The sequence below is a fragment of the Lipotes vexillifer genome, unplaced genomic scaffold, assembly GCF_000442215.2.
Source record: "Lipotes vexillifer unplaced genomic scaffold, Lipotes_vexillifer_v1.1 scaffold230, whole genome shotgun sequence".
Classification (NCBI taxonomy): domain Eukaryota; kingdom Metazoa; phylum Chordata; class Mammalia; order Artiodactyla; family Lipotidae; genus Lipotes; species Lipotes vexillifer.
Window position 1 is genome coordinate 4,370,854 of NW_006775143.1, and position 14,629 is coordinate 4,385,482.

A 14,629-nucleotide genomic window follows, 5' to 3' on the forward strand; every position below is an offset into this window, starting at 1 on the left:
ACGCGCGTCGCTTCAGGGGCGCGGGGGCGGGGGGGGGCGCTCCGCGCCCCGGACGGAAAGAGTTCCAGCCCCCCTCGGAGCCTCGGTCTCCCCGTCGTGAGAGCAGCGGCTTGCCTCTGAGGTCCAGCCCATGTCTGACAGTCATGGGACCCGGTGGATGAAGAAATATTTGGACCAGAAATTTCTTAGGGGCTTGTTTTTTTAATGAAAAATTATATGTGCACTGTGTTAACAGCATCGGTTTGGGGATCAGGCTCCCTGAGCTCTAAGCCAAGTGTCTCCGATTTTTTAGGTCATCTTCGCTATAGTGTTTAACCTCTCTGTGCCTTAGTTTTCTGTAAACAACAGATGATACTGTTTCATGGGATTGTGTAAAGCTCTAATCAGGTAATCGGTGTGAAGTGTACACAACTGCAGGACACATGATGGCCGCTCACTAGACGTTGGCTGCCACCCCCAGCACCATCACTCGAGACTTCAGGGGTGTCTACAGTGACAACTAACCCCTTCCCTGAGAAAAGCACTTTTTTCCCTGAGAAAAGCACTAACCTTGCGTACATTTCCATAGAAAGGTATGGACAGATGTGTACACTGTGCATTTACACAAAACGGAACCTGTTCTATTCTGTTGGATACCCTGCTTTTTCATTCAGCAAAGTTCCTTGGCATTCACCTGCCAGAACACTCCCCTCTGTCTGGTTTCTTTTTAAGGGGTGCGCACACATCTCCATGTATTGTAATAGGAAGGCTCTTTCTTTCCTCTGCCTCTCTCCGCTCGTGGATATGTGAGGGGAATTCCCACTCTTCTTGCTCACAGGCCTTGCTGGGATGATCATAGCCACAGTGCCGGGTACATGCCACAGGCTGCCTATCTACAAGTGGACTTGCCGAGTCAGAATATGGGTGCAATTTTAATTTCAGCAGATATAGCTGTCTTCATGCTCTGCCAGAGGCATAGGTGGAGTGCTTGGGGACACGAGCAGAGCAGTGATTGAGGAATAAGCAGCTGATGCTGCTCAGGCAGCATCCTCATTCATCAGACAAGTGAGCATCCAGGAAGCAGGCTACTAAAAATTAGTTTATTCATTTATTCATCAAAAGATCGACACCGAGTGCCTGCCGAGTGCCAGGCATTGTTCTGGGTACCACTGAGCAAGACACACAAGATCTCTATTTAGTTTGCCTAATTTCCCAAAACACAATCCGGAGGCATGGGAGCAAGATTCATGGGCTGTTGGAGTTCTCCTACCTGCTGACTAGATGTTGCAAGGGATCCTGGGACAGGTGTGTGAACTGGTCACCATCTAAATTCTGCCTCCCAGGCTTGCCTGGTGGCGCAGTGGTTGAGAGTCTGCCTGCTAGTGCAGGGGACACGGGTTCGAGCCCTGGTCTGGGAGGGTCCCACATGCCGCGGAGCAACTAGGCCCGTGACCCACAGCTGCTGAGCCTGCGTGTCTGGAGCCTGTGCTCCGCAACGAGAGAGGCCGCGGAAGTGGGAGGCCCGCACACCGCGATGAAGAGTGGTCCCCGCTTGCCACACCTGGAGAGAGCCCTCGCACAGAAACGAAGACCCAACACAGCAAAAATAAATTAATTAAAATAGGTTTAATTTAAAATAAATAAATAAATAAATCCTGCCTCCCCGGCAAGGCCTACCTCCTGCATGAAGCCAGATGTCATACTCCTGCCCTTTCTGCTGAGCTACCTTCACTCTGCATTCTCACTGCCTGTCCCTCTAGCTTGAACGTTGACCCATCAGCCTCCTTCGCTAAGGAGGCACAGAAGACGTGGACCTTTGGAACTGGCTGACCAGGCTCCACCACTCACTGGCATGTGAACTTGCACAGGCCGGTTCCCCTCTCTGAGTTTCAATTCCCTCATTTATAAAAGGATAAGAATATCTGCTAAACTGAGAGATTTTAAGAATTAAATGAGATGATGAAGTGCTTAGCAGAAAGTGCTGAGTAAAAGTGAACTGCAGGCTTCTCATTGTGGTGGGTTCTCTTGTTACGGAGCATGGGCTCTAGGCGCACGGGCTTCAGTAGTTGTGGCACGAGGGCTCAGCAGTTGTGTCTCGCAAGAAGCCGGCGCACTGCAGCGAAGGGTAGCCCCCACTCGCCGCAACTAGAGAAAGCCCTTGCGCAGCAACGAAGACCCAACGCAGCCATAAATAAATTTTAAAAAAAGAGAAAAGTGAACTGCATTTCTGGGCAATTCTTTTGCATCTCCGAAAATACAGCAAATGGCAAGGCCTACCACTATGACGTGAGGGAATGGGGGCTCCATGGAGAATGGAGAAAGATGAATGAAATCTGATAAAAGGTGAGTAATACCTAGTAAAGTCCACTGGAAAGCAGTCTTCAGTGGCGCTATCTTGATGGATTCACAAGGCTCTCTGTGGTAGGCCCAAGCCCCTCCCCACCCCCCAAGCCTATCCTGTACTCATCTTTACCCACTGTCCCCCAACCTCTGAAAACCCGAAGCTCCAAGAGCACAGACCATCTCAGTGTGGCAGCAGACAGGACAGGAGAGAGCCTCAGAACCATGGGATGAGTAAGTGAAAAGGCAAAGATCAAAAATTAGATCTTGTTTTTTGGAACTTGTCTGCCAGTTGTAGAGTCACTGACTTTCTCTTTTAGAAACACACTGCTTGAAACACTGCCATAGAACACATTGAACTAAATCATACAGCAACCCAGGCTGGAAAGTCAGGCAGACCTGGGTTCAAATCTAGGCTTGGCCACTAATTAGAGCCATCTTGAAGAGTATTTCCAAAAGCACGTCCCACAGTACGTTCCATTGCTCCTGGCTCCATTACATTGATTCCAAATCCTGGGAGTCACATCACACAGTGAGTACTCCCCTGCAAGATATGCACGCGAGAGCTTGGGCCTAGACACACCACTGTCATTGGCAGGAATGTGCAGGGAGTTAGACAAGTCACATGCTATTTGTCAGGAAACTGGGTTAAAACCAGAAGAAATACTTTGGTTTTTTAAATTTTTTATTTATTTTTGGCTGCAATGTGCGGCTTGCGGAATCTTAGATCCCCAACCTGGGATCGATCCCGGGGCCCCTATAGTGGAAGCTCGGAGTCCTAACCACTAGACCGCCAGGGAAGTCCCTGGTGAAAGTTTTTAGCGGTCTGGATAGAAGATCAAACCAGCCACAATATTCTCTAAAACCAAAGCCTAATCCAGGGCAAGGCCTTAACTCTGTATAATTGTGAAGGCTGAGAGAGGTGAGGAAGCTGCAGAGAAAAGTTTGAAGCTAGTGAAGATTGGTTCATGCGGTTTAAGGAAGGAAGCCATCTCCACGATTCAGTAATTGTTGGTGCAGAAGCTGCAGCAAGTTACTCAGAAGATCCGGCGAAGATAATGAATGAAGGTGGGTACACTAAACAACAGGTTTTCAATGTAGACAAAACGGTCTTATGTTGGAAGAAGATGCCATCTAGGACTTTCATAGCTAGAGAGGAGTCAGTGCCTGGCTTCAAAGGACAGTCTCTTTTATTAGGGGCTAATGCAGCTGGTGACTTGAAGTTGAAGCCAATGTTCACTGACCACTCTGAAAATCCTAGGGCCCTTGAGAACTGTGCTACATGTACTCTGCCTGTGCTCTATAAATAGAACAACAAAGCCTAGATGACAGCACATTTGTTTACAACATGGTTTACTGAACATTTGAAACCCACTGTTGAGACCCACTACTTGGGGAAAAAGATGCCTTTCAAAATATTCTTGCTCGTGAACAATGCATGTGGTCACTAGCTGGCATGGAGAAAGCTACTGTTGGCAATTATAGCAGAGATTTCTTACTCACCAAATAACCACAGGATCTGCCTTATCTCTCAGCCTCCCTTGCAGTCAGGTTGGCTCATGTGATGCACGAGGGTCAATGAGCTGAGAACAAGTGTCATTTATTTCAGGACGTAAGCATAGACGAGCTGGTGCACGTTTGCCAACTTTTTCTTCCCTTGCCTCTGGAATCATGGGAACCATGGGCTAAAATGGTAGAACCACAAAGTGGAAGTGATCTGAATCACTGCATCACCACATGGAGAAGAGCTGCCTTGGTCACCCAACATGTATCCAACATTGTAAGAAATCTTTGTTGTATTAAGCCACTGAGACTTAGTATATCCTATACCAACAAATAAGAGCTATTATTAGACATATAATCAAGGATGATTAGGGTGAGAAAAGGAGAACCAAATTTTGGAAAATTAGGAAACATTTTTTGAGTACCTAGAATGTTCCAGGGATCGTGTGGTACTTTCAATAATTTTGTTGTTGCTTTAACAGTAGTTGTCAACTGGGTGGTTTTGATCCCCAGGGGACATCTGACCACGTCTGGGGACATCTTTGGTTGTCACAACTGGCAGGGTACTACTGGCACCCAGGGGTAGAAGTCAAGGACACTGCTGACCGTGGTCTGGATACACTTGGCAATACCAGGAGTAAAGTCCTAACAAAACCAGGTACAGTTTGGGACATATTAGGATTGAGATGCTTACCAGATAACTAAATGAAAATATCAAATAAGCAATCTGAGAATTCTAGAGTTCAGGACAGTTGGAGATACAAATTTGGGTCTTCAATATAGATGGTATCAAAGCCACGTAATGCAGATGGTCTCAAAAGGGGATGTAGAGACATACAAGAACAAAACCACAGGAAAAGATGCGGAGGAACCATCAAGAGACTGGAGAGGCAAGGCAGCACACGGCTGCAGAAGGGAGGCTAAGAAAGTGGCTCAAGAAGGAATAGCCAACCCTGTCCAATGATACTGAAGGTCAAGCAGGCAGAGGATTGGACCCCAACTAGGTCATCATTGCTGACCCTGACAAGCAAGCAGTTTCAATGGCATGGCAAGCCTGACTGGAGTGCTTGAACAGTAAAAAATGGAAAAGCTCGTATAGAAAATTCTTATGAGGAATTCTGCAAGAGGGAACAGCAACTAGAGACGGAAGTGGCCTGAGATCCACCCATCCTCAGTCACATAAAAGATACAATTTTTTAAAAGGCCATCTTATTCCCCCATAGTTTCAGCACAATGTTCTTTCAATTATTTCTACGTACCAGAAATTATCTTGCAGCAGAAGACTTTCAGCTTCTAGTGGGTCAGAGGCCTTTTTTTAAAAAAATATAAATTTATTTTTGGCTGCGTTGGGTCCTCATTGCTGCGCGGGCTTTCTCTAGTTGCAGCGAGCGGGGGCTACTCTTCGTTGCGGTGCGTGCGTTTCTCGTTGTGGTGGCTTCGCTTGCTGCAGAGCATGGGCTCCAGGCGCGTGGGCTTCAGTTGTAGCAGGCAGGCTCTAGAGCGCAGGCTCAGTAGCTCCGCAGCACGTTGGATCTTCCCAGACCAGGGCTCGAACCTGTGTCCCCTGCATTGGCAAGTGGATTCTTAACCACTGTGCCACCAGGGAAGTCCAGAGGGCATTTAATTTTTAAGTGCTAGAGTGAAGTTACTATAGGTATTGCACTGAGCATTTAGCCCACCAGGAAGGAAACACGCTTGATAACCTGTCCAGGGCTGCCCCAGGACAGGGTGCTCTAGAGAAAAGGCAAACTTTAGATCTACTAGTTGCTTGCTGTTTTTTGTGTCTGTGTGTGGGTTTTTTTTTTTTAATTTTTTGGCTGCAATGAGTCTTCATTGGGGCGAGCAGGCTCCAGAGCACACAGGCTCAGTGGCTGCGGAGCACTGGCTGAGTTGCTCCGCGGCATGTGGGATCTTAGTTCCCTGACCAGGGATCGAACCCTTGTCCCCTGCATTGGAAGGTGGATTTTATTTTTTTAATTTTTTTATTTTTTTGCGGTATGCGGGCCTCTCACTGTTGTGGCCTCTAACGTTGCAGAGCACAGGCTCCGGACGCGCAGGCCCAGCGGCCATGGCTCTCGGGCCCAGCCGCTCCGCAGCATGTGGGATCCTCCCAGACCGGGGCACAAAGCTGTGTCCCCTGCATCGGCAGGCGGACTCTCAACCACTGTGCCACCAGGGAAGTCCCCTGCTTGCTGTTTTTCAAAACAGTTGTTGGGTGAAATCACCCAAGGAAGTGATTTCCTTCCTGCTAAGATATGTACCATGAATATTTTCTAAGTATGTATGTGAATGGGTGTGATACATGTGCTAATTTAACTTCCTTAGTGAAATTCTGCAGAACATCTGGGTCAAAGTGCATTTTGCATTATCAAAGAGGATGAAGCAGAGGGGAAAAATATGCATGACAGAGTCTTGACTTTTAAATGATTATTAGTACAGTATCAGTACACCAAGTAGTGACATGCAACAAGTTCTTGAATTCTATCATCTAGTAATTTTAAATAAGAGAAACCAAAAGCAGCCCAATACTAGTACCCACTGTTCTAACTCTTAGCCGGAAAAGACTATTTTAAGGCTGGCTGTTCACATAGGTTACAAGTAACTATTTACTACTTTTTCATAGATAAAGCCCCTGACCTTCAAGAAAGAGTTAGGGGGGAAAAAAAATTTAATCCCTTTCTTTCTTAAGAAAATTGTTTTTTTTTAAACTATATCTAAGGTCATAGGAAGGAACCTTCATGATCTAACTTTTGAACAAGCAGAGTTGCAACATAAAGCTATGACGTAAAATTAAAAAAACAAAACTATATCTAAGAAAGAAAAAGTCAGTGTTCATAATATGCCACTTGAGCGAAAAGGCATAGGAAAACAGACAATATATACCCATTAAGTTTCTAAGAAATATGAGGTAAAAAGATAAATTCTTTGGATAGGCTATAAGTTTGTACAAAGAAGCTATGATTGCTATCCTGCAAAAAGTGAAGGGACCTATTATATAATATACAGAAATAATTTAATGCCTTTTCACAAGAATATAACCCAAGCCTTGTTAAAGCCTCATATTCTATGAAGGCATCTAAAATGCCAATCCACGGCACAGCGCTTTTGCTTTTCCCCTATCCGTTTATGCGGTAATTCTCATGGATTTCTGGCCGGATGTCACAGACAAAGGCCAAGAGGTTATCCAGGACTTCATCTCTGTTCTGCCGGAAGTAGGTCTGAAGGATGGTCATCTTCTCCTGGGTGTCCTTCTCCACTTCAGTGCTGCAACTGCCGTGGGATCCCAGAGCCTGGAGTCGGGGAGCAATGACAGAGGGAACATCAGGACGATGCTCCGGCTGGGCAGGAACAACATTTAACAAGCAACGTTCTGACTTTTGAAGAAACCCAGTCTCATAATGAATATAAGTAATCAGCAGCATGACTGAAGAGCGTGAGAGAAGTCAGGGTTCCACAGTCACATCCCTCTATAGCCTCATGTGCAGCCTTAACTAGAGACTGGAATGAACCTAAAGACCTAACAACTGAGGCCTGGCGGTTAGTAATATGTCTCCTTGTGTGGTTTTAAAGGGGGTAGATACATGGTGTTTTTTTTTAAAAAAAAAAAGCTCTTAAAAAATAAAAAACACAAGGGCAATACAATTTAGAAGGATTATACAGTTTCACCATTACTGGTTAATGTTTTAGCTCTTAAGTTCAACAGTGGTTTCACCAGTATTAAGAATACGTGGGCTTCCCTGGTGGCGCAGTGGCTGGGAGTCCACCTGCCGATGCGGGGGACGCGGGTTCGTGCCCCGGTCCGGGAGGATCCCACGTGTCGCGGAGCGGCTGGGCCCGTGGGCCATGGCTGCTGGGCCTGCGCGTCCGGAGCCTGTGCTCCGCAACGGGAGAGGCCGCCACAGTGAGAGGGCCGCGCCGCCCCAAAAAAAAAAAAAAAAAAAAAAAAAAGAATACGTGACATCTGTTCTTTTTCAAGTAGATATTCTACAAGAATACACAAGAAACTGTTAACAGTGGTTATCTCTAAAGAGGACTGTGGATCTGGGTGAGAGGGAAACTATCCCCTCATTGTTGCCCTGTTTTATTGCTTGAAATTTTTAGTGCATGGATGTCTCACCTCTTCAGTTGCCATTTACAACTTAACACACACTGATGGACAAATTTTCTTTTACTGTCCACTGTCATCTCATTGTTAACTGTTATGCCTACTTTATTAGAATGTGACCTATCAGGTTCTTAAGGTATCACTTTTTTGTGCCTGACTCTTTTCATCACCTAAACTGCTGTCGCCTCATTATGAAGGTTTACAACTATATCCCTTCACATTTGTGTAACACATCAGTTTACAGAGCATTCTCTCATATGGCCTGTTACCTATTCCTCCATAACCTATGAGGAGGGTATCACTCCCCTTTCTACAGTTGAGGAAACCAGGGCTCAAAGAGGTCCAAGTGGGGCTTCCCTGGTGGCGCAGTGGTTGAGAGTCTGCCTGCCGATGCAGGGGATGCGGGTTTGTGCCCCGGTCCAGGGAGATCCCACATGCCGCGGAGCGGCTGGGCCCATGAGCCATGGCCGCTGAGCCTGCGCGTCCGGAGCCTGTGCTCCGCAACGGGAGAGGCCACAACAGTGAGAGGCCCGCGTACCGCAAAAAACAAACAAACAAACAAAAAAAACCTTAGCCTTTACCTGGGCTTCCAAGCATATAGGTCAATAAATTCCATTTTGCTTAAACCAGTTTGAACTGTTTTCTGCTGCCTGTATCCAAGAGTCCTGATAGAGGTTCTTTTCTCTACGAAGCCTCTTCCATCCTTTCCCTTTTCCAGAATTTCCCCTACTTTCTCTGTTCTTTCTGTATCTGTTTTTGTACTATTATTATATGCATCTTACACATTGTGGTCTAGCCTATACTACTGATAAGTGACTATACTAAAGTGGGGCTCCATGTGATTTATGTTTATGACCATTACAGCCCTCTTCAGTTGTCGGTTTGCATGACTTACATTTTATTACTAAGTGTCCCTGACCACCAGACATTTTATTACTAAGTGTCCCTGACCACCAGACTGTATGCTAAACTCCATGAGGACCATGTCTATTTCTGTTCACAGCTGATCCTCTAGCATCTGGCACACATTAACTGTTCAAAAGATATTTAATAATATCTATATTCAATATATATATTAAATAACTTATCTCTATAAATTATCTATATTTAATATCTAATTATATCTATTAATAATTCAATAATTTAACTGAATAAATGAAGACTAGGATTCAAATGTTAGTTAAAAATTAATCACCTTAAGAGATTCAGCCTAAGCATCCAGTAACCAAATTTTCAAATTTCTACCAGAATCAGAATCTCTGAGCTATGCTGGATATTTTGGGAACCTAAGGAGAAGAGGAAGAGAAGGAAGCCTCAGGAAACTAAGGCAGTAATGAAAATAAACTGAGCCCACCGCAGCTTCCTTGGCCTTGAATTCCTTCTCCCTCTGCAGGCGGTACTGTTCAATTTCAGCCTGGGCTTCTTCTTTGGCCTGCTTCAGCCTCCGGTTCTTTCCTGTTTTCAAAGGAAGTGGTTAAGAGACAAGCAGAAAATAAAAAAAAAAAAAAAAAAAAAAAAAGAGAGACAAGCATAAGAGGAAGCAGAGACTGAGATGGTAAATTCTAATGAACAAGCACAAAGTTTAAAGATACAGTCTCAAGAGACACGCACGGGGAAGAGGGAGAGAGGGAATTCAGAGCTAACTAACAGGACAAGCTCCTGCCTCCTGTACTGCAGAAGGACGTGACCAGATAAAAAGGGCCGCCTTCTATACCTACAGGAAGTGACCAGATAAAAAGGACCGCCTTCTACATCTACAGCGGACCGGAAAAATGATGCCAAAAATCTTGGAATGTGTCAGAATATTCTCTCAATCTCAACTACTAAGAACCAACATAAAACGGGCGACATTAGCCATTCGGGGAATTCTCTCTCTTCCTGAGAAGTAAACACCTAAGTATGCTGCTGATTACAACTGGAGCTTGGCTAGAAGCTTAGCAGGGAGGCTAAATACACTCCGAAGGGACATCAATCTAAACTGTAACTAATGAAACAGATGATGTAATATTGGAAACTAAAACCCATGCCTGTGCACAAGGAAATAAGTAAAAGTGGTTCTGGGAAGGAATTCTGAATGGGGAGCACTGGACATAAGACTACACAAGCATCTAAGAAGTGAGGAGACACAGGGGCTCTGGTTTTTAGAAGAGCATAGTTTAACATAAAGCTGGAAAAATTCTCTAGGTTCTATCAGAGGCTCTATGAAAACAGACCACAAGATCAACCAACAAGTTTCCCTGTTCACCAAACTTCTAAGACACCCAAATGGGATGGTGGGGGAGGGGCGCAGGTCCTAGACAATCAATTGAGGATTTATTTAATTCAGAGTAAAAGACATCCTGCATCTAAAAGCAAGCTGTTATAATTCATTGTATAGCAACTGCCGAAATCCCAGTCAGCCCATGTAGGTGAATGAAACTGAATTTAACCTTCCACCTCCTGATTAACAACAGGATTTTGAACTGGTGATGACCCCATGACATCAATCCTCCATGAGGCTAGTCTAAAACAATCAATAGGTGTCTAAGCCCCACAAGGACTATTTCTCCAAATATATATTTACTCCAGTACTATTTAGTGCCTACTATTTAAGGTCTGCTGGAGCCAACTTCTATCCCAGTGCTCCACATGCTGTCCTCCTCATCTGCTATATATTCAAAGCCATATTCCAAAGTCAAAGTTCTTTTCCAAACCAACAAATTTTAACATAGCCTGAACATTATGCAGTAGCTCCACATAATTTCACAATACCACTGTCCTGATCACTCCCAACAACTACGGCTCCCTGAATTAATTACCTAAGGTACACCATTCTCCACCTGTCAGCCATCAATTTTGATTGGCTTCTCTGAAAACCTAAAAATATCTGAGGAGGAAATCATTTCTTTTAAATCTCGTTTTTTTGTGGGCCTTACATGTGGAGGCCAGCGTTTTGTTTCACTCCCAATGACAAACCACATACAAAATTTTTAAAAAGTTTATAGTCCAAGCAATGATTTCATGAAAAACTGGGGTTGGACCATTTTACCACATCATGCACTGCCTCTTCCCAATTCCTAACTGGGTGTGTCAACCATAATTACAGATCAAGAAAGAGAGTAACTTCTTCAAATTATAGGTCTTCTCAATACTTCTGTTCCTAACCACTGCAAATTCTGAGATGTATATTAGCCATAAACTCACTCCTTTAAAACAAGTTCTTTCAGTCACTATGTAATAGCTACCTGAGATATACAAGTCCCTGCACCAGGCCTGATGGGATAAAGGAAGATGTATAATATGACCCCTACCTCCAAGGCACCCAGAATCATTCTTACCATATGCCAAATACCTGTTCTTGCACTTCCCCCAAATATTCTCACATGCTTCCCAACAGATACAACTTCCGCTGCTGATGAGCCATCACAGGACAAACTCTGAGAAGTCATTCTGGAAATACTACATCAAGGTCATGATCAGAAATCCTCCATGAGGAACACAGAACTTCCCAGTCACCAGAGCAAGAATAGAAGACTTGTTCCCATCTCCAGCTCCCTCAAAGAAAGCTTTTCCAAAGAAATACAGAGTACCACACAACCCCTAATTGAAAAAGTAAAAGAGCCATGCTTGAAATCTACTTGGGTATGGAATAAGAGTATAAATCTTATTCTGGGGGAAAAAACACCAAGAAATTACTAAGATTAATAGTGTTTGGTATTTTACCCCAGCTATGTTGTTTCCCAGGGTATGGTCATACCATTTTTCTCTGAGCCTCATTTTTCCCATCTGTCAAATAGGAATAGAAACATCTATCTCACCAGATGGGAAACTGAAGACATAAAAGTTAAATTGACATAGTCCCTATTCTCCAGGAGCTTAGTCTAGTGACTGAGCCATATAAACAAACAGCTTTGGGCTTCCCTGGCGGCACAGTGGTTGAGAGTCCGCCTGCCGACACAGGGGACACGGGTTCGTGCCCCGGTCCAGGAAGATCCCACATGCCGCGGAGCGCCTGGGCCCGTGAGCCATGGCCGCTGAGCCTGCGCGTCCGGAGCCTGTGCTCCGCAACTGGAGAGGCCACAACAGTGAGAGGCCCGCGTACCACAAAAAGTGGTTGGGAGTCTGCCTGCTGATGCAAGGGACGTGGGTTCGTGCCCCAGTCCGAGAAAATCCCACGTGCCGTGGAGCAGCTGGGCCCGTGAGCCATGGCCGCTGAGCTTGCGCGTCCGGAGCTTGTGCTCCACAACAGTGAGAGGCCCTCGTACTAAAAAAAAAAAAAAAAAAAAAAGAAACAGCTTACTGCACGGTGATGACAGGAATACGTACTTGGGGAGGACTCCTAGCCTAGTCTGAGGGGAAAAGATGAAGTCAGGGAAGGCTTCCTGGAAGAACTACTGCCTAAATTTTGATATCTGAAGAAGCCTAAGTGTTAGAGGATGAAGAGTAACCTAGGAAAAGGCTCTTCCAATCAGGAACCAGCTGTGCAAAGGCTTGCAGGTGAAATCAACCAAGTCGCCTTTGAGGAATCACTATGTCTGGAGCGAGTACCTAAAAGGGAGGTTAGAGAAGAAAGCCACAGCCTGATGCAAAAGCACCTCCTACACCCTCTTAAGGAATTTAGGCTTTATTCTGCAAGCACTAAACGTTTGTTGACTATAGAGGCGGTGGGGAAGTCATATTTGCAATTGAGAGGTATGACTGACTGCAGTGAGGAGAACCACATGGAAGAGAGTAGGAAGCCTCCCACTCACCAATCTAGATTCGATCCACCTGTTAAGTTCTTGAGCAACCTCACACTTCTCAACTCTAGCCCTCCTCTCACCTGCAATTAATCTACCCCAAACCTACTTCCTTCACTGGGGCTTTGAATACCGCAATAAAGACCACAGATGTGGGCTTCCCTGGTGGCGCAGTGGTTGAGAGTCCGCCTGCCGATGCCGGGGACACAGGTCCGTGCCCCGGTCCGGCAAGATCCCACATGCCGCGGAGCGGCTGGGCCTGTGAGCCATGGCCGCTGAGCCTGCGCGGCCGGAGCCTGTGCTCCGCAACGGGAGAGGCCACAGCAGGGAGGGGCGCGCGGACCGCAAAAAAAAAAAAAAAAAAAAAAAAAAAAAAAAAAAAAAGACCACAGATGTCCCAGGTACTGTGTTTGGCACGTATTAACAGCATTGAAGAAACAAATGTAAGGAATTAACGAATTAGGCTACTACGGGAGCCTCAGAGAACTTGATGCCCTGGACTAAGATGCTGGCTGCAGGGACGGAGAAAAAGTGAACAAATAAACCTTGGCAACTGACTAAACATGGCGAACGAGGGAGGGTCTGAGACGTGGCTAAAAGGGCTGTTTCCAGCCTGAGCAAAAGTGTGGATGGTGGCTCCCTACAGTGAGACGGAGGACTCCAAAGGAGTAAGTGCGAAGGGGGAGAACAACGCGTTCCGTTTGGATAATCCACTTTACACACCCCCTAGACCCTAAGAAGTACGTCCACTTTGTCTCCACGCCCTATCTACTAGCCTACATCGCAGCTCTCGGCGACCTACAAGACTTCCAAAGCCTCGGATCCAGAGAGCTGCGAGTGCGATTGTAACCAACCCCCTACGCCGCCCCCGGCCCCGTCAGCAGTTTTTCGGGCCTCACCCACCTACCACCTCCCGCGGCCTACCCGCAACTCTTGGGCTCGCGCCAAGCCTGGCCGCCCCAACCCCAAACTCACGCTTGCGGGCCTCGGACACCTTCTCGGCGGCCCGCTTCTCGGCCTGGAGCAGCTGCTGGATGCCCTGCGACTGACTGGCCATAGCTGCGGCGGCGTTTCCAACACGCCACAGACAGGCCTAAATCAGCTCAATCGCCCCCGTCGGGTCAGCTGACCCAGCGGCCCAAGATCTGCGCCTGCGCCCGCCGCCCCGCGCACCATCACGTGACCTCCGCAACGCCGCGTCAGCTGACTTCACTTGGCGTCTTGTGACTCGGAGGGGAAGAGGTAAGGTGAGGCGAGGCGGGGCGGGGCGGGGCGGGGCGGGACGGAGGCGGGAGACCAGAGCGCCTTGACTGCGCCTGCGCAGGATCTGCTGTTGCTGTCTTCCTTGCTCGCACGCAGCTCAAGGCCCTTTCAAGGTCTGTCTTTTCTCTTGTTCCATCTTTGTGGCCGCTCTGCGACGTCGTTATTGCAGTAATCCCTCCCTTTACAGTAAGCTCACATCGAGATCCAGAGAGGAGGGGCCAAGTCAAATCACTTTCCCCTATTTTGCCCACTCCCGCCCCTTTCTGGAGTTTTCTTTGGCACTCGGAATATATTTGGGGACAGGCTAAAATTCTTGCCAGGCTCTTGGGTTGGAATCTGAATTGGGAATAGGGAGACTTGGGGTGAAGTCTGCCACTAATCTGTGTGATTTGAGGAAGGGTGTTTTCCGTTTCTTAACCGAAGTTCAGGAAGGGATTAGGGTTTTCCGTAAATATTTGATGAATGCCTGCTGCGACCCTAGGCCGCTGTTGGTACTGAGATTACAGCAGAGAGCAAGACCAACAAGGACCCTGGTGGAGCACGCAGTTTATGGGCAAAACCAGATTAAACTAAAGGGAAAATTACAAACTGTGGTAAAGTAATGAAGGAAAAACGCAGGTTGCTCTACGAAGGAATAAGGAAGAGGGGGTGTGGAGGTGACTGTGAAGACTCTCCCAAAGAAGTGATATTTAAAATGATATCAGAAGAATGAGAAGTTAGC

At 46.4% G+C, this 14,629-nt stretch overlaps 1 protein-coding gene across 1 annotated transcript; it reads right to left on the minus strand.

Annotated features, from left to right (window-relative positions):
• Nucleotides 1-6,938: 6,938 nt before the first annotated feature.
• On the minus strand, nt 6,939-13,702 carry ATP6V1G1 (ATPase H+ transporting V1 subunit G1). The gene is made up of 3 exons (XM_007449730.1): nt 13,621-13,702; nt 9,282-9,382; nt 6,939-7,112 (listed from the first exon to the last, which is right to left on the minus strand). Exons 1-3 carry the CDS (start codon nt 13,700-13,702, stop codon nt 6,939-6,941), a joined length of 357 nt encoding a protein of 118 aa, XP_007449792.1.
• Nucleotides 13,703-14,629: the final 927 nt, after the last annotated feature.